The sequence below is a fragment of the Anopheles funestus genome, chromosome 2RL (assembly GCF_943734845.2).
Source record: "Anopheles funestus chromosome 2RL, idAnoFuneDA-416_04, whole genome shotgun sequence".
NCBI lineage: Eukaryota > Metazoa > Arthropoda > Insecta > Diptera > Culicidae > Anopheles > Anopheles funestus.
This window is the reverse complement of record NC_064598.1, coordinates 38,028,091-38,046,258: the sequence shown is the minus strand read 5'-3', so window position 1 is coordinate 38,046,258 and position 18,168 is coordinate 38,028,091. Positions and strand designations below refer to the sequence as shown.

The window sequence follows — 18,168 nt, the reverse complement described above, 5'->3', positions numbered from 1 at the left end:
CCTGCACATGCCAATGGACATAGCATTATCCTTTTGGTCACCCGGGAGCCACCCCATACATACGTATGTATATAGATATGTATAACCGTGGACGAGGGCTACTCCGATGGCCAATCGTGTATGTCGGTTGCACAAAGGAACGGGTAAAGCGGGTTGACGAGCGAGCCCTTTCGTCAGTCCACCACACAACATAAAGCACACACACGCGGAGCATGTATGATTGTGGTATGTTCGTTTCACTCCTGCTTCCGTATGCACTAGCGTAACGAAACACCCTGTAAACGCACCCTTGACCACCGCTATCGTCCTCAAGGAGCAAGGAGTTTTCGTGTTGTTCCAAATTGTGGTGAATTTGTTTTCTTCGATTTTTCTTTACTCGCCGTGCATCCATTCCCGGCCTCACAACACACTCTACTCACCACACACGATCGTGTATTGGTGTGTGCGTACATATTGGAAAACAACAAAAAAAAACGCTACCCCTCAAATAGCGTAAGCGAGTGTGAGATTTCGTCTATTTTCCGTCATTCGTTCTCACTCACCCTCACTCTCTCTCTCACACACTTTCTCAGTCGTGAGATCCTGCGTTAGGGGTGAGTGAGCGTTTGAATGAGAGTGTAGCGGTGAGAGTTACTCTTGTTTTTTTTCTGTCTTTCACCATCTGTCCCACTCTTCATCGCTCGCTTTCTCGCTCACTTGTTTCGTTCAGCCACTACAGTTCAGTCCAGCGTTTTTTGTTTTGTTTAGGGTCACCCAACAAAAAAAAAAGGATACTTCACCCCTGTTCTCTTTTTCCCAACCCCCTAAACTGTAACGCCGAGATGAGCGATTCCGCGCAGTGGTGTGTGTCATGAGGGTTGCTTGTTCTCGCTCTCTCTCTCGCTCTCTTTCTCGCTTGCACTTTTTTGTCATCTCAAAGCAAAAAAACAACAGCCACACACAACGGGCACTCACTCACACAAGGGTGCCCGGTATACCGTCCGTTGGTCCTTTTTTCCTTAGGGGGATGATGCGAGAGCGGGAGAGAATGAATTGAGCTGACCGATGGTGCGTGTGAGCAGTACGCATGCTTCTTCCACCCTTCGTGTGCAAGAGTGCGTGGTGGTGGTGGCTACGTCCACGGTGGACAACGTCTTCCAGCAAACCGTAAGCACCACCCGTTCCTTCTTACCGCGTCTGTCGCTCCCTTCCTCCGTGTGTGCGTGTGTGTGTTAGTGTGCCAGACGAGAGACGACCGCGGCGAGGACAAACCGAACAGAGAACTCCACCACACGCCGGAATATCGTCGTCGCGAACGGACCGATTCCGTCGGTAGCAGCACCACAGAAACGTACGTGTTTGACCCTCTCGAATAGCCTGCTCGTTGAGGCTGACCGTTAAGCAAGACCGTCCTTGGTTCCGCAAAGGGAAAAAACCCGACCGAGTGGGAGAAGCAATAACCTTTGTCCAGCATCAAATTGTCACCACATTTGGTCAGCTATTATCAACATTTGCAACAATTCTGCGATACAAGAACGCTACCATGACGAAACGCGCCAAAAGTGTGCCTCGGTGACAACAGTGTGAAAAGTGCGAAATTTGGTGTGGTTCAGTTTTGTCGGTTCCATGCAGCGGAATCAACCTTTAAAAATCGGGTTCCCCCCACCAGTGCACACTTTAAGAACACATTCTCCTTGAGGAGGGAGGATTTTCCGTTTTTTTTTTCATTATTTCGGTGTGGTTTGTTATTTCCTTGTTCGCGGTGATTTTGTTTCTCAGTTTGTGAATGATTGAGTTTCAATGAGTTTTTCGTAACAGATTTTTTGGTGATAAATCGCAGTGCGGTGTTGGTGTTGTTTAAAATAGTTCATCCCGAGCGATAGTGAAGATAGCCGTAACACCTGAAGGAGCACCTCGTGGAAAATAAGCGAATATTATGACGAAAAAATTGTGATTCATGTGACGACGGAAAGACGGAAGAAAGTGTTATTTTTTTTTTTGCTTGCTGCGTCCTGTGAGTGGTTTGTGTGCCAATTGTCAAACGTTAGAGAAAAAGCATTGCCTCTCTCACCTGCCGTACCAAGATGTTGTCCACCAGCGAAGATGCCGGATTCTACTCGCACAATCGCGATCGTGAGTTTCGCCCTTCAAAAAAATTTCTTTTTCCAGCCACAGTTGAAAGGAACACCAACAAAAAAGGGCTTTGCTTTGGTTTCGGATGACGTTTTGCTGAGAGGTTTTTGTTGGTCACCTTCCGGCTTTAATTGTAACCTTTCGGCAGGGGTCCTCAATGCAACACGAGTGAAGGAACTGCTTCAGCGCGAATCAGGGAGTCACATTTCACATCTTGTTGAGCTGACTCTTTATTGTGGAAAAAGTAACAACAAAAAAAACATGCTGGCCCCGTCTGTGCTTCCGTGGAACGTGTAATTTGCACCCTGCTTCTAAACGGCCTTGTTATCAGCAAGAGAGCGCGCAGTAGAGAGGGTTTTTTGAGAAATAGTGAGTTGTTATTTAAATATCAACGGTCGTTTAAAGCGAAACCCCCAAAAATGCTTAACAAAACAACAAGAAGGGATAAAAAAGGGTATTGAGGCGAAAAGGTGCTACAAACTCCCACACAAATCTCCCTGATAACTGATAAGCGTGCTGATATTCGCCTGCCATCATTTATCGATCGCGAATCGAACCGCTTCCACGGCGAAAGTGTTGGGAAGACAGATGCAGCTGCAACCGTGCAACCCTCGTGCCGTTGTTTGACACTTGATAAGACCGCAACGGTTGTCGAACGTACGTCGCGCGTTGTTGATTTGATGTCCCTCTTTGCCGCCCACCCTCCCCTCCCCTCTTCCACTTTCCACCGTGTTTGAAGGGATTGAAATAGGGTGTGCGTGGGTGTTTCACCCCCGTTTCAAACTCACTCACCATGGGAGAATTTGACCGCTCGCGTCCGTTTCGGATCGGGTTCGCTTATCTACTTTGCATTCCCCGCCACTACCCACTTTTGGGGCGGCCGACAATGCCAACGAACGGGCTAACAACCTGACGGACACACACGTATCCATGTACGTCCGTCGCGCCCGCACATTCGACGCACCAGCATTCCGATTAGTCCAGCAGGTACACCGATTGCCTCACGGTGGGGTAATAAAATTAGAACTAAAAAAAATAGAACAGAACCACTACTACTAGCCTTAGAATACGGCGTGCCGGCACCGCCGGCTATAAGCGAGCAAAGCGATATGAGCAACGGGGTGAGGGGAGACAAAAGAAAACGAAAGATCAGCAAATAAACAACGACTGGGCCACTACAACAATGTGGCGGTTTGTTTCCCTTTCGCTGCATATGCAACGGCCAACGGAACACCTTGTGCGTTACGTTCCCGTGTGTGTGTTTGTCTCTCTGTCCCGGAAGTCTCACCGTGCAGACCGGGAAAAAGGTCTTCCGACGCGTCCACCTTCGCACACCGCAAACAACTGATAAGCAACAGAATAAAAAAAAAAACCAACACAGTTTCACCTTCTCACTAGCTCCGGTCCGGTTTTTCTTGCGGGTGTCGGGTGTCGTCTGTGATCCTCCGGGTCCGGGTTGGCAAATATTGGTACCTTTCCCTTTCCCCCCTTCACTCTCCCGAACCCTCCGGGAGTCTACTCTTTCATTCACCCTGATAAGCTTCATGTCTCGATCGGTCCAAAAAGGTTGACGGAGTTGACATTAGAGGGTGGGAGGGGGGGTGGGGGGGGTCGCAGGAGATCGGAGCGAAGAGAAGTTGGTGGAGGGAAACGAACCCCGGGCTTAAGCGGACTCGTCAACCTCATCGCGACAAAGCGGGTGATAACGCGCACTATATGGGTTTTTGCGTACTGGTGGCCTCAACCGATTATTGCTCCAATGACCAGAAGGTTGTTACCGCTATGAGCTGCGGGTCCCTCCCTTTGCATCCCCTCCAACGGATGCAACACCAACCACCCACGCGACAATGCAAATATATGTACAAGGTATTCGTTTTTTTTCACTTCTTTCTTCTTGTTATACTTCAGTAACTCCACTATCATCATGCCAGGGTTGTGCACGGTTTTGAGGGTTGCACGTTTATTCCACCCAACACACAAACACACTGTTCCGTGATGGTGTCGGTGTGTCATTATTTATCTTCGTTTTTTTTCCAACCGTTACTCACCATACGACAACGAATAGCCATTGACCGGACCGGGCGTATGGTGAAGCGTTTCGGAACAATCAAACATTTGTTTAGTGATTATTTAAATTTACTGTGAACTAGTTTTGTGAGACCGAAATTTATCACCATTATCACCCAGCTTTTCACAGACGCTTCACCTGAAGCTTTAAGTCACTTTCACAGGCACGTGTGCCTGTACCGCAAGCTTTAATCACGTTACCAGCATCCCGTGCGTAATCGCGAATCAAACAATCAGCTCCGACATCATTGAATATCCGCAGGGCGATTTTCTTATTTTTTTTTTCGTCCCGGTTTATTCCTAATTCCTCTGTGGTCTAGCAATTTTTTTTATTCCCTTCCTTGTGACATCAAATCAATAATTTGACATTTACCCCCAAAAAGATATCCAAGGGAATGAAGTGGGGATGGTAAGGGGGTAGGGAAAATCGGAAAACCTTTAGTGCGGGAGAGGACGACGCTAAATTGGACATATTTTCCGTACGGAAAGCAACACCCAATTCTTCGCTTCCGAGTGTATGCCCATAATCATCGGAAATAGCCCAAGGCGTCTACATCTCTTTCGCCTTGGTGCCGGGGGTTTTTGTTTTCCATCTTACCCACCCTCAATCCGTGTAACGTGTAATGCTTGTACAACAACAACGTCACGGAGCAAACAGATAAAAAAAAACAAGGATCCCTCCTTGGTGGGTGGTGATGCGATGCTGAATTCACCAGCCGAAATATCATTTACAACTTCCTAATCGAATTTGTTCGTCTCGCGTCGATTCGTCTGGCGTCCAGGGCACGGTTTTTTTTTATTTCTTGTGTTTGTGTGTGTGGTTTCAAAGGTTAACAGGACATTCCTCTTTCCACACACTTCCGCTTCCTTCCTCTCCCCCATTCGGGCTACCATATTTGACCGGTTTCGGTTTCAATCAAAATCGATATGAATAAATAAATAAAAATATTTTTTCCACCCAACATTGTCCACTTGTTGGGGAGTGTGGGAAGAGAAAGAGATAGAGAGAGAGAAGAGCGCAGTTTTGTCACACAGTTTTTCTGGACGATTGTCTAACGGACAGAGCCAATAATTTATGCATCGAAAGTCAATCAAATAGTCGATCACCATCACTGCCACGAACCCCCGGTAACATAGGAAACACTGGAATCGAACAACGTTATTATCATTGATTCCACTGTTCCACCCCAGGATAAAAACCTTATCCGGTCCTGGTTCGCTTGCTTTTGGGCCAAGCAAGACATTACACCGAGAACCTTCGATCCTGTTTTGTTGCCAAGCTCTTTGCTACTGCTGACAGTGCACAACGAATTCGCGATACTTATCAAGCTCATTTAGCGGAAATATTGCTACTGTTTGCAGGAAAATTCATACGTTTTTCGCATGTGTTTTTCTTTTTTTTTGTTAGCAAGCAATTTTCCTTTTAGTGGACAATATGCTTTTTGCTTGGCCAGAAAAGGTTAGGTTGATTAGATTTTTATGGTACCACCGCTTACAATATGCTTCTGGTCGGTGATCTCGTTCGGTTTTCTGGATGGAATGAAATCGCGATAAACCGCACAAAACAATTTTTCCTTTCGATGGAGACATTCGGAAGAACAATGATTTATTATTGTGTTTTGCGTCTTACGACACATCCATTTTCGTACACTGCTTTTTTTGTGTTCGTCTCCCAAAAACAACTATCCCCCTTTTCGAAGACACTGCTGAAGTCTGTTTGAAGGACATTTGGACCCTCTAAATAAGAGAAGAGGAAATTTTTAGAGGGTCCAAATGTGATTTCGTGCCATAAAAGAAACACACTCAAAACGGCACCTTTTACCATGTGATTGTCAAATGGACCAAAGGGCGTTTGAAACCCTGCTGATGATGATGTCCTTCATATCTAACAGACGCACACCACTGTCTGAATGGATGCTGGAACAATCGTTTTGGATTTACATAAAGGTTTCAACTCTTCCAGCATTTTGGTTGCGTTTGGGTTTCGTGTATTAATTTTTCCACACTTTTACGACGATCGTGTGATGTTTCTGGCCGGAGAGTGGCTAAGATTTTTTTCTTGAGGAGGAGAAAAAAAGCAAGGGTTCTTAGTAAGACGTTGATTTGCTTTACCAGCGAACATCAAAAAAATGTGCCGCCCTGGGCAAACCGGATGCAGCACAATAATTTTCAACACTAGAGCCTTTTGCCTTAGGCCGCTTGGCAATCGATAGAAAAATGTGCTCCGTTCGATTATGGCGATCCTTCTGGTAATATGCAATTAAACGCATACGTAAACACAGGATCCTGGAACTGGCGACAATTGTCGATTCGAGCGTCGAATCGTTCGCGATCAAACGCCAAGTAGCCGCGGTTTTCTCGTCCGAACAAACCCAAAAACCAACCCCTCGAAGATTAGAGGGCTGAAACGCATTTAGTGGTTTTGTTTTTTTTTCCTCTGGCCCTGCAGCTGCAACATCGCACACATATATATGTACGTCGCCGATCGGATGCAGTTGCCTGCAGTTGCACTTTCAAGTGGAAACGAGAGCAACGGAACGAAATATGTGTATGTTTTGTGTGTGTGTTGTGAATAGATGAATATGGTTTGAAGGGATCAATCTGGTGTACGTGCAGTTACCCAAGGGGGGGTGGAGGAAATTATGATGGTTGACAATGATTGACCGATTTTTGTGCCTCAAATACCAAACACAGCACACCATTACTGACCGAGATTCGGGTCCTGCGTGTCGATCTCAACTGCTGCATTAAATCGAATTGAAATGTAAAACCTCTAATCTTGTCGGTTGTCATTGCTTTTCGATCGGGGTTTTGCTGTTGGAACGAAACACAACACAATGGCGCATGTTCCCGGGGAGGGTGGAGAAAGCAAAAGCGGTCACCGGGTGTGTCAATGGAAATTGGTGCATTTTAGGTACGCATTTTGCAAAAGGACACACATTCGCACATGTCAAAGTCGTTTGACATTTTAGCTGTCATCAGTAAGTAATGGGTATGTCCGTCTGTCAGTTAATCCTTTTTTCCGAATTACTCTTTACTTGATCGGTTCATGCAGATGTACCTTTTGGCCTCCCCCGTTTTCCTTTGTATGAAATCTTTGTTCAATTCCTTCATCCCTTACGGCTATCTGACTCACACACGCACACACATACGCGCACACACCGTATGGACATCATCATTGGTCACTCGGTGGAAAAACACGCGTTAACGCAACCCCTTTTATCCGGTGTCCATTGGTCAGTCGCGTATGCATGTGCGCTTTCGTGCGTGTATCGAAGTGGACGCCCATTTTTCTCACACACACCATTATCTCGCTCACTCCACCGGACAGCAACTCATCGCATTGTTCGTTCGCTTGTTCGTTCAGTCGCTTTTAGTCGTTCTCTTTTGTGTTCGGTTTTCGGTTCGGAAGAAGTGCGTGTGGAGAAGCAATAACAATAAAATCAATCATCCCCTTTCACATCGATGGCCAACGGTCAATAAGAGAAACAACGGCAAAAGAGAGAGAGAAAGAGAGAGAGAAATAGGGAGAGAGAGAGAGAGAGAGAGAGAGAGAGAGAGAATAAGAGAAGAAGTGTGAAGTGTTCCAGGACATTACATTGATTTGTGGTAAATGTTTGGCTGCTTGTGTCCAGCATACAACCCCATAAGGAGGGATTATTTCCACACCAAACCGCCCCCCAAATTGCTCGAACACCACAAACTCACCCATTGACCACTCTCAATAAGGGTAATTAAATAAGCCTGATTTACGACAGTGCGAGGAGTCCCCCGGGGAGTGTAGTCGACAAGTGTAGTCACACCAGTCGTTGAGGGGTGTTAATCCCTCACAGGGCGAAAACCAGCCCTCTACTCCAACCCCACCCCGTCGATAGACGCTCAGGCTTTGATCCGAGCTCTGATCCATTCCAATCCATTCCAATCGATTTCGGCCTCCTGTGATGTGGATTTCCGTTCCCTTTTGTGCGCTAACCAGCCCACGTCCACCCCGGCGCTAGTTTTATTAATTTAATGACACAATGACAGCCGGGTCGTGGCCCGAAGCATTATTCTACACACCCTGTCGTACGGTTCCGCTCCTGCTTTTCTGCCCCTAACTACCCTACATGTTTGTACATCAATTTGCTCCCGATTAGGACAAACACCACCAGTCAGCTATTAGGCCTAGAACTTTCCACTGCCACCACCAAATGGACAAACACGTCAAAAACAATTGTGCGAAACAAAAAAAAAACAGGACGCTTCTTGTTTTACGCACAAGACCGTTACGCGAACCGAAATCGATTGCTATTGTTTCGCTTTGTTTTTGTCCATTCTTTCACTGTTTGCTGTTTGGCTTATCTTGGTGCGTATGCACTCTTGTTCTTCTTCGATTGATAAGAAACGGTTTCGCTCCGATCATTAGTCATTTTTCGATGTGAGTTTTTCGCCAATATTCGCACTGGATGTGGGTTTTGTTTTTGTGCATCAACACAATCGATGGGGCGGTATTGTTCTTTCAGGAAAAAATGCTGGACTTACCCTAAACCGAAAGGGAAAATATGTCCCAAAAACTAATGGTCCTTTGTGGACGTCGACAATTCATTTATCAAATTATTGATAGTTGCTAACCATAAAGAGGCGCTTCATATCGCACGAACGTTACGCTTCGGCGTGATGCTTATCGATGAGGATTTCGACTCCATCGATTGAACCTATTCGTATAAGACTTAATTAAAACGCATATCGTCGCGAATGGCGCCAATGGCTTTTACAGTGCTTTACTGCAGTATAAAAATTTGCCCATTTCTGGTGTGCATAATCATAAAACCCCCCGGAGGCTAAAATGTCGCAGATTTTGACAGTAAAAACAAAAAAATTACCATCTACATTAACTTTACGATCGCCACATTGTTTCGTTCCATTTCGTTCGTTTGTCAATCATAATGTATCGATTTCGCGAGAGAAAGAAAATACACTCCCCAGAAACGATTAATTAACTGCGAAGCGTATGTGACTGCCATCGATGGCATACGCTTCCAAACACTCTATTAATGCCCAAAAAATTATCATATTAATTGTTTTACTTCTGCACTTTTACGGTCAATTGCGAACCCGAAGTGTCTGAGGAGTTGCTATCACTCTGCGTTTAATGTGTTTCCTTCCCGGGAAACTCTGGTGGCAACACAGGCAAGACACAGGTTCAAGTGGGTCAACTCATTGCGAACATAAACCCTAGCACACAGCCCCATGCACACTTCTTGGTCACGAGAAGTGGCCAAAGATTGATCTGCAAAGACCACCGGAAATCGCTGCATCCTGCTTCGACCGTGCTAGCCCCGACGGTTGTCCCAAAAAGATTAGCTCGACTCACCGGCACTTTATGGTACATAGCGCCACCAGTACCAGCGTTTAATGACTAACCTAACTTCTGACCGCGCTCTGGCGCGTCTGCCGCGTGTCTTCTTGTACAACTGGAACTGATGGTCTGAGATTTTTATTTCAATTTTATTTCCACTTCTTGCGTCTTCGAATCTGTGTTCCATTGCGTCGTTTTCACCTCAGTCTTCTTACTCACCCCCCCCTAGCTGAATGTCGCACTCGGGGAACGCACATTAATTACACATCTTCCATTTGGTGCCTAGGATAGGATAGTGTTGTTTTCCCATCCCATGTACCGAAGGGTGGGGTGAAATTTTATTCCCTGCCAAAAAACCCCTTGTGGCCTGTTTGCAAGCTTGCCATCCTTGGGTGTTTTTGGGGCGATATAAAATCGAACGGATTTATCCCGATGGCCGTGGATAATCGTGTCTGCCTTTTCGATACACCAGCAAACATCAAGCCACAACGATTCAAGCCGCCGTCCTACGGAACGACCGAAACCCGATGGCAAGAAATTTATTATATTAATTCCGAAAAATGAAAATAGCGCAATTTATAACACCACTCGATATAAATAAGCGCCCGGTGGAGTTGCGCCTGCGGGGTGGTGACTCTTCCGGTTGGCGGGGAAATTGGTAGCGACTTTTATCACTCACTAAAACTGTTATCCTTCGGTATGTCCTTTGTCTTGTGAAACGTGGCCGAGAAAGTTCCCTTTTTTTGCCGCCCGGAGTTCCCCGGTGTGGAATGTAGTACGTATGCCGCTACGGTACTGGGTACTTTATAAAAGTGTCAAGCTGGAATGCCCCTCCGAAGCGGTTCCGGTTTTTTGTCATACTAACGGTTTGCTGTCCACACTTCCTCAAGGAAAATGGGAAGAAAGGGGGTAGTAGGGGGGATGAGACATTCTAGATGGACCGTTGGTGAAGGTAGCTATTATTCTTGTAGCTCATAAAAATAAAACCAAGACCCTAGTCCTAGTGCTATTGCGAATACCTCTTCACACTACTAACCACGAGCTCCTAGGAAGATGGAAGAGTTCTAAAGCCAGCAGCACTGTTGTAGCAAAACGGATAACTGGTCAGATTTTGGTAGCCCTCAAAGGCATCCCACCTACACAGGATTTCCCTTCCGAACACCACCGAAAGTTGCTTTAATTAAAATCGTAAAGAACAACAACACGGTGATGTCCTCCTGGTAGTGGAATGCGTCGCCCAGAATGGACTTACCCGTAACGCTGTGAAGCCCAATCTAGATGACTCTAATGGAGAGAAGGGAAGAGAGAGCGAGGAGACGGAAGAGGAGGACATCTTCTTAAACTCTTCTTCAAATGTTCCTTCACCGTGGTAACTCTTTCCTCCTACTCCACCCGGCAAACCGAATTCGTCAGCAAATGGGGGCACATGTACGCGGGCAGCACAGGCAGCACGAACTCCTCTTCCCGGAGACACACCTAACCGTTCGTTCGACGACCGTACCAAACGCCACCGAACCAAAGAAATCTAATTAAATTCATTAAATTAGCTGTGATGAGATAATAATTTTTAATTCTTCGCCTATTTCTTCTTCCCCTTCTATTTTTGTGAACTCACTGTCGCCCTCCAAAATCTGTATCCCTGCCCTTACCTATCCTTGTGTCTTGTGGCCTGTGTTCACTGTTTTTATTCCATGCTCCTCCTAAACTCATCATCATCATCACCATTCCACCATCAAACTTGCTTTCTATTTCTGTGTATCCTTATCGACTACTACTACTATTACTACTACTACTACTACCACTATTACTACCACCATTGGTCTACTGCTTGACTGTGTTGTCCTTTTACCCCTTTTTTTCTCCCCTTCCCATTTCCGTCATCTTTCGAAACACTTTTACAACTCACACCATCAAACCCACCCACCATCCACCTACATCTAGATTCCGAAACGGGAGATTCGGACGGCACGCAGGATATCCTTACATGCGGGTCGTGTCAGAAAACGTTCGCCCTGTCCGACATCGTGCGATTCATCCAGCACAAAGTGCTCCAGTGTAACAAGGAAAACTATGGCCAGTGCTTCACGCAAGGTAAGCATCGAATTTGGTGGTGAAGCTGTCCATCACGGTCAGCATGGCAGTATTTTGTTCCACACCTAAACATACTCACCGTGATCGTGTCGCGCCCTTGTCATTGTTACCATTCCCACAGCCGGTGGAACCGATCGTGATTCGGACGATGGCCGACGGTTAATGTTGACCAGCAACACCAGCAGCAGCATAACGACACGCCGTGCCTCCATGCCGAATGTGTCCTGCCGGGTGAAACAGATCACGACCACCACCACCACCCACAGCACTAGTACGACGTTCGATCGTGTCCACACACCACCCCCAACCAGCCCGGCGGAACTGCTGCGTGACGGTGCGTCCAGCACACCGAAACAACTCGGCGATGGTGAGTATTTGTTTCGGTTTTTTTTTTTGGTTTTTAGTTTTCGATTCCGTTTTGTCCAATTTTAGTTTTCCACTCTTTTGTTACCTTTCTTTTAGTATCTGTTTTTTTTTTTTGCTATCGTTATATTAGAATCCTTTTATTTTTCATTTAGTGTTGTTGCTCTGTTCTTCTGTACCTACTTTTATAAGTTTTTCGACTGTTTTATTTCACTTTGTACACTTTTTTTTAAAACAATACTTTTCATCAATTCTTTTAATGGATAGCTTTCACATCGCTTTGTAAATCGAAAACCACCAACTTTTATCAAGTATCTCATTTTAGCGTCCTTCCCTTCCGTGTTCGCGTCCGTGCCCGTCCTGCCTGCATTCGTTTTGCTTTCTAGAGCGCGATTTTAAAAACCTGCCAACTCTCCAACGCACCCCAGTTGTTGGGTTCGATTTGAGACAATGAAAACAAAACAAACTAAAAAAGAAAACAGTGACTTCGTGTGTTTTTGTTTCTGTGTGTGTGTGTTTTATCCAATTTGCGGCTAACTGAGTTAACTAACGCTCTTCTTGGTTTTTCTAGCGATGACACAGCAACGAGGAAGTTTCTATTTCTTTATCTCTTTCTCTTTCTATTCTTACTCTTTCTCTCTCTCCTCTATATACATATCTGTTCCTTTCTAATGTTTCCTTATCCACCTGATTTTCCCACCCCTTTTAAAGATGTCTGTTTTGTAATATGTTACGATAAATAAATGATTGGATAGTGTTAAGCATTCGTTGTGTGACATTGTGCCATTGTGGAAGCCAGCGCGAGCGCAAAGAAAGTCGTGTCCTTTTCGTTGATAATTCGTTTTACTCACTGTTTTATTCATTGCCTTCGTTTTTTGTTTTGTTTTGTGTTTGTTAGTTAGTTTTGTGGGTTGCTTTTACATTTTGTTTTTGTCTTTCCCTATATATATACATATTTCTATATGTATTCGTGCTTGATGTTTTCTTAGCTATGTTTATGTCAATTTAAACATCTCCTTACTAGCGTTTATTAATGTGTGTGTTTCCTGTTAACACTTCTTTCTTTCTCTCTTTCCTTTTTCTAACAGAACCAGAAAACGCATCCACCCATTGTACGTCGCGGGGAGCCAGTCCGCTCGGTTGCACACTCCACGACAACCACAAACAGTCCGTCCGAATGGCCGAAATCAAGCAGGAACGCATGGACATCGATCCGTCGTCGTGCGGCGAGGACGAGTTCGTTAGCCGAAAACCATCCCAGACCACCCACCGGAACGGTTCGCACGAGAACCGGATGAAGGGTGGTTCCGATGCACCCGAACCCAACAACACCAGCAGCGGTAAGTACTTCAGACAACGTTTTAGACGCAAAAAAACCCCTTTTGACCACTTCAATTAAAATTGCACTCATTGATGTACACCTACTGTGAGAGGGAACACTGTGGTCGGTTTGCGCATACACTTGAAGAGGGTACACCTTGATCAACGAAGCAGAAAAAAACGCCCTCCGGTTCAATGTTAGACCGTTGGTCAGCAGGGTTCCGGACAGGTTTGACACGACGCTAGGCTTCGATGTCTATCTTACGAACAATCCTTACTCATTCTTTATGCAAAAGGGTTAAAGCCAGCGCGACAAAAAAAAACGCAAAGGGTTGACCACTTCACTTCTGGACGTAACGGGAAGAAGCGCAGAAAACCTTCCATGTCCGGTCATATCAATTACGGTTGATTAATTATTCATCACATCACCCCTATGAAGCTCACAACCAGAAACCAAATGCATCAGTCTGCAAGGAGCAATATTTTTTCAACCTAGAATTGGCTTCATTTAGAATGACCTAACCCTCTGCCGTGTGCAATGGGATTTTGCACTGTAGAAGAACACACACCAAAGACAAAAAAAATAGCAAATGGATCTAATCACTGCAAAACACTTGTGCAAATCCATCCAGCCATGGAAACAGTGAGACAGTAAGTGGCATTAATGCGTTCTGGTCATCAGGCCAGGAAAAGACACAAAAAGGGTGATTAAACCTCCAGCTGCAAATGCATTTCATTAAAGGAAGCTCCTGCTGTAGGTGTTTCCCCTGGTGGACACGGTAATGGCAAGGCAAAATCGATCGACCACAACGGTCGGCGAAACAATTCACTTGTTCACGAAAGAACACCAACGTTGAGCATTCCAAAAAACTCATTTTGCTGGTTGCTCCTAGTGGCTCGGCGGCTATTGAAAGTGTCACGATTCTTCTATCACGTTGGCTGTTCGTGTCCACTCCACCGAACGGACGTGCTTACCGATGATGAGGATGATGATGATGATGATGGGACGGTCCTTCGAGATGGGCCTACTTTTGCATGTTCCGCATTCTTTGTTCGCGGTTCCATCATCCTCCTGCCTTCCCAGCCCTTCGACACATCGCTTCGGCCGGACTTACTGGTCCACCAACGGAAGTAATCCGACGACCCACACCGAATGTCATGTCCGAATCACCACCGTAGGTGGCATTTCTCTTATGAGTCCTTTTCGTTCTTTGTTTCCCTTTTTTTTTGTTTCCTATTTCACATAAGACTCTTGCCGCTGCTACCTGGCGCTGGACGTGTGCGTACTGTTTGCCGTACGGCTCAGGCCGTTACCGGCTTCATCACTTCCATATGAAATGAGGGTACTGGCTGGGGGGTAGGATAATGATGCAAACGATGGATATCGCCGGAAAGCCCAGCCGGAAGGACAGTAAGTTCCGTTTGCCGTCAACCGTGCGCTGTGAGGCCGGTTTGACTCACCATCAAAGAGTTACGACAACAACAAAAAAGGGGTTTAAGCTGCTAATGTCTCAATGCACTTCATGGAGCGGAGTTGAAGTTTTGGGTGGGGAATAAAGAGAAGGAAATTTTGAAGTAGGTGCAAGAGTGTGTACACTGATGGCTAAGCAACCGGAAACCAACCATTTCACCGTCCGGAGCATCATGTATTGCCCCACGGAGTCGGAAGTTGACCACTGTGCACAAACTGAGAAGCAGGTCCACATCTATCGCTTCTTCAGAGTGTCCGGGTTTAACCCCCAGCCAATGGGGGTTTGAATATGTTTCAAGCGCCCCCAAACCAAGGAAGTATCATTTTATTATCTGTTTTTTTCTCCATCGCAAACTGAGTGATGTCCCACTTCAAGACATGGTCGGGAGTTTTGTTTGTCCACCAGTGTTCTTTATGGCTTTATTTTATTGCACTCGCGAGCAATATCTTGTAGCTGTCTAGCTTGACCTCCAACTCTCATCTGCTCCCGTACCGCTGCCGATGACTTCCGGGTGTCGTATTCAACTTCCCTCCAAACCCGGCTGGGAGTCTGTCCCGTTCAGTCACTTTTGTTTGGAGCGAATTGTTCTCGCTGTTTTTTTTTGGGCCAACAACACAAAAAAGGGTTTTTACCCACCACGGACACGGATATGGAGCGTGGCAGAAATATGGTCGTCCATGCACGGTCGGTTCCGGTCGATTGTGGCACTTTGTGCCTCCGTTATTGCCATGCGGTTTTTGCGGTTCATCCGTTCGCTCATATCCGCTGGCATCTTACCAAGTCACTGGGTGGTGGGGAGGTCAGATTTGCATGGCCGGGGATTTGGAGCATGGAGCAAACTTTGCACAAGTCTCAGATGATTTGTTATTCTTTTTTTGGCTGCTTGCCGTAGGTAAAGGCACAGAACTGGACTTTTACACCACATGCTTCCTGTTGAAGCATACTCCGCATTTCAACTCCACAACAAGTGACTGAAAAGAAATTCATTTTCGCTTGAAATTCCAAGGAAAGAATCCTTCAATACAAACTATAGTTCCCAATACATGACGAAGTGAAATCCTATTCCGATTACTAATTCCCTTTCAAACGTGATGCATGATGGATATCGGATCGAATAAGAAGTTCTCCCTCTTAAGCCGGGTATGCTTCTTTACAAAAGCGTAAGATCTTCAATTTCGCAATCCTTTCTCCGCGGAATGTGCCAGCGTAGCAAAGGAGGACTTTCGTGTGCAGATGGTACACTTCGGGCTGGGGAAATTAAAATGTCAATATTTGCCCCGCATTCTCTCTCTCTCTCTCTCTCTCTCTCTCTCGCACTCGGGATACACACTTTGGGCAGGCAGCTCCAGGACCAGCTTAGGTTATCGAGCGGTCGGACAGACGGATGACGTCATGTGTCACGGGCAGCAGTGTCGCACCGAGTCACCAAAGAAGCGATGACGGCGACTTCATCCAGGCGAAGGATACTCTGATAAGAGACTAACCCCGTTCACCATCTGCATTTGACAGTGCTCACCATCGTCTGTCTGTCGACGACGACGACCGGGATCTCGCGCTGTTCGACCATATGGACCGACCTGGGTGTCCTGTAATCCTCCCAGCGGAAGCTAATCCTTTCTTTCTTCGGTAATATTTGTTTTTCTACACTCGCCACACAAGCTCAAGCTCCTTTCAGGCACGGGAAATGGATGCCACTGATTGACAAAACGAACCGTAATTGATACACACGCACTCGAAGATGTCCTTCGGTGTGCGTCTTTCAATGGTGAAGGATTACGCTTCACGTAAGAAAGATGTCCATTAACAACAACAAAAAAACGGAGAGTTTTCTTCCCGAACAGACACGATTGAAAATCAATCCTTTTTCCATGAAGAAGACGCATCCTTACGCAACACTCCACCCTGCCAAACTTTGTCTCTGTGGAGGCCCTTACACAAGTGGTCACATTACCGAACGTAGCCACACTTTGTCTGTTAGTTGGTTTGTGCTTGCCGAAAGCAAAAAGAAAAAAAAAACGAGGTTACAAACCATCAGGACCTCCGAATGATTCGGCAGGCGAGAACAAAGGCACGCACTGCATGTCGCCCCGGCCCCGATGGTGACCTCCGGTGGTGTGTTCGAAAGGGTTTTGCTGGTAAATGACGCAGCATCTGGCTGCATAAATTTAAACCCCACCCTACGTTTCTCCTACGTTTCCCCCTTTTGCCGATGTAATGCCGTGGACGTTACGCCACCATAATCGGTCGCCCCTAGATCATCATCATCATCATCCGCAACCGTTTCCCCGGTTCGGTGTGTTGTTCCCTCTATTATCCGGGCGCATTCAAAAAACTGCAACTGGCTCCCGGGACAATGCTGGCCTGCCTGCGCTTGCTATATGCGTCCAGATCAAGCGGGCCGGAAAAAGGGTTTTTTTCTCTCCGGTGTTGCTTCCTTTTACTAGTGCACGATGGTGTAGGAAAAATTTCACTTTCAAACAAAAGAACCTTTACAGTCGTCCTGAGTCGTCCCTATAACCTATTTATTAACCTTCATTTGTCGTTGATCTGGCGAACGGTTAGATTTTCGGTTGCATATATCAATGAAAGTTTTTGTGTTGTAAAAAGGGGTTTAAGCTTAGCTTTTCGGTAGCACAGATGATCGCACCGGGTGGTTGTAAAATGTTTCTAAACAGAAGAAAAAAAATCATAAAAACAGCTTTAAACGTCAATAAAGGGAAGAAATTTCGTGTAAAACAAAAACAAAAAGTGAAAAATAAGCGAATGTTGTACTACGCCAAGAGTTCATTAAAACACACACTTAACAGATCATTTTCGTAAGAAATAAAAACAAAAAATCCTCTCCCTGCCACAGTAAGGTGCTTCATTATAAAATGTTTTATTAAATTTCCCTATCCATCGGTGTCGTTCATACGCTCAACTCTTCCCCCCGAAGGCGGAAGGATCATAAATGAAAGTGAACGCTTCCACAAGCGTGCAGGAAGTGTCCGTGTACCCCTTATGTCCGTTCGCAGGATGAAGTAAAGAATTCCGAAAATATATCCATTTGATTCAACAACTGCAGACGAATAAAAAAAAGGAATCCCTCCTAAAACACACGTTTTTCTCGACCGTTTTACCGTCTGGCAAACATGCCAAACCGTTTGGCTTTCACGGTTGACATAAATATTAAAGCCATGTTACCGCCACGGCGTACTTATGTTAATTATCCGCCCGGTGTTTTTACCTCCCCACCAGTAGAACCCATCCCGGGGTTAATCATAGAAGAAGCAAAAAAAAAGGTGCGTAAGCTCGCGTGCCATGGCGGGTCACGAGCCGACAGTTAGGTTTCTCGCTTTAAATTAGAGGAAACAGGACTCATCACGACCTGCTCACGTTGTCTGTTTTATGGCGTGTTTTCTTTTT

The 18,168-nt window shown here is 45.8% G+C and overlaps 1 protein-coding gene across 3 annotated transcripts in view; it reads left to right on the top strand.

Annotated features, from left to right (window-relative positions):
- LOC125763682 (B-cell lymphoma/leukemia 11A) overlaps window positions 1–18,168 on the top strand; it is a 68,793-nt gene that overhangs the window by 38,199 nt on the left and 12,426 nt on the right. The window contains exons 1-4 of one of the 3 annotated variants that reach the window (XM_049427043.1): window positions 590–2,112; window positions 11,459–11,608; window positions 11,730–11,975; window positions 13,060–13,311. In XM_049427043.1, coding sequence (XP_049283000.1) covers window positions 2,064–2,112; window positions 11,459–11,608; window positions 11,730–11,975; window positions 13,060–13,311 — 697 coding nt within the window. In that variant the 5' untranslated portion in view covers window positions 590–2,063. Of the gene's footprint in view, window positions 1–589; window positions 2,113–11,458; window positions 11,609–11,729; window positions 11,976–13,059; window positions 13,312–18,168 lie in introns of those variants that run through there. The other 2 variants (XM_049427044.1, XM_049427045.1) reach the window with 2 other exon arrangements.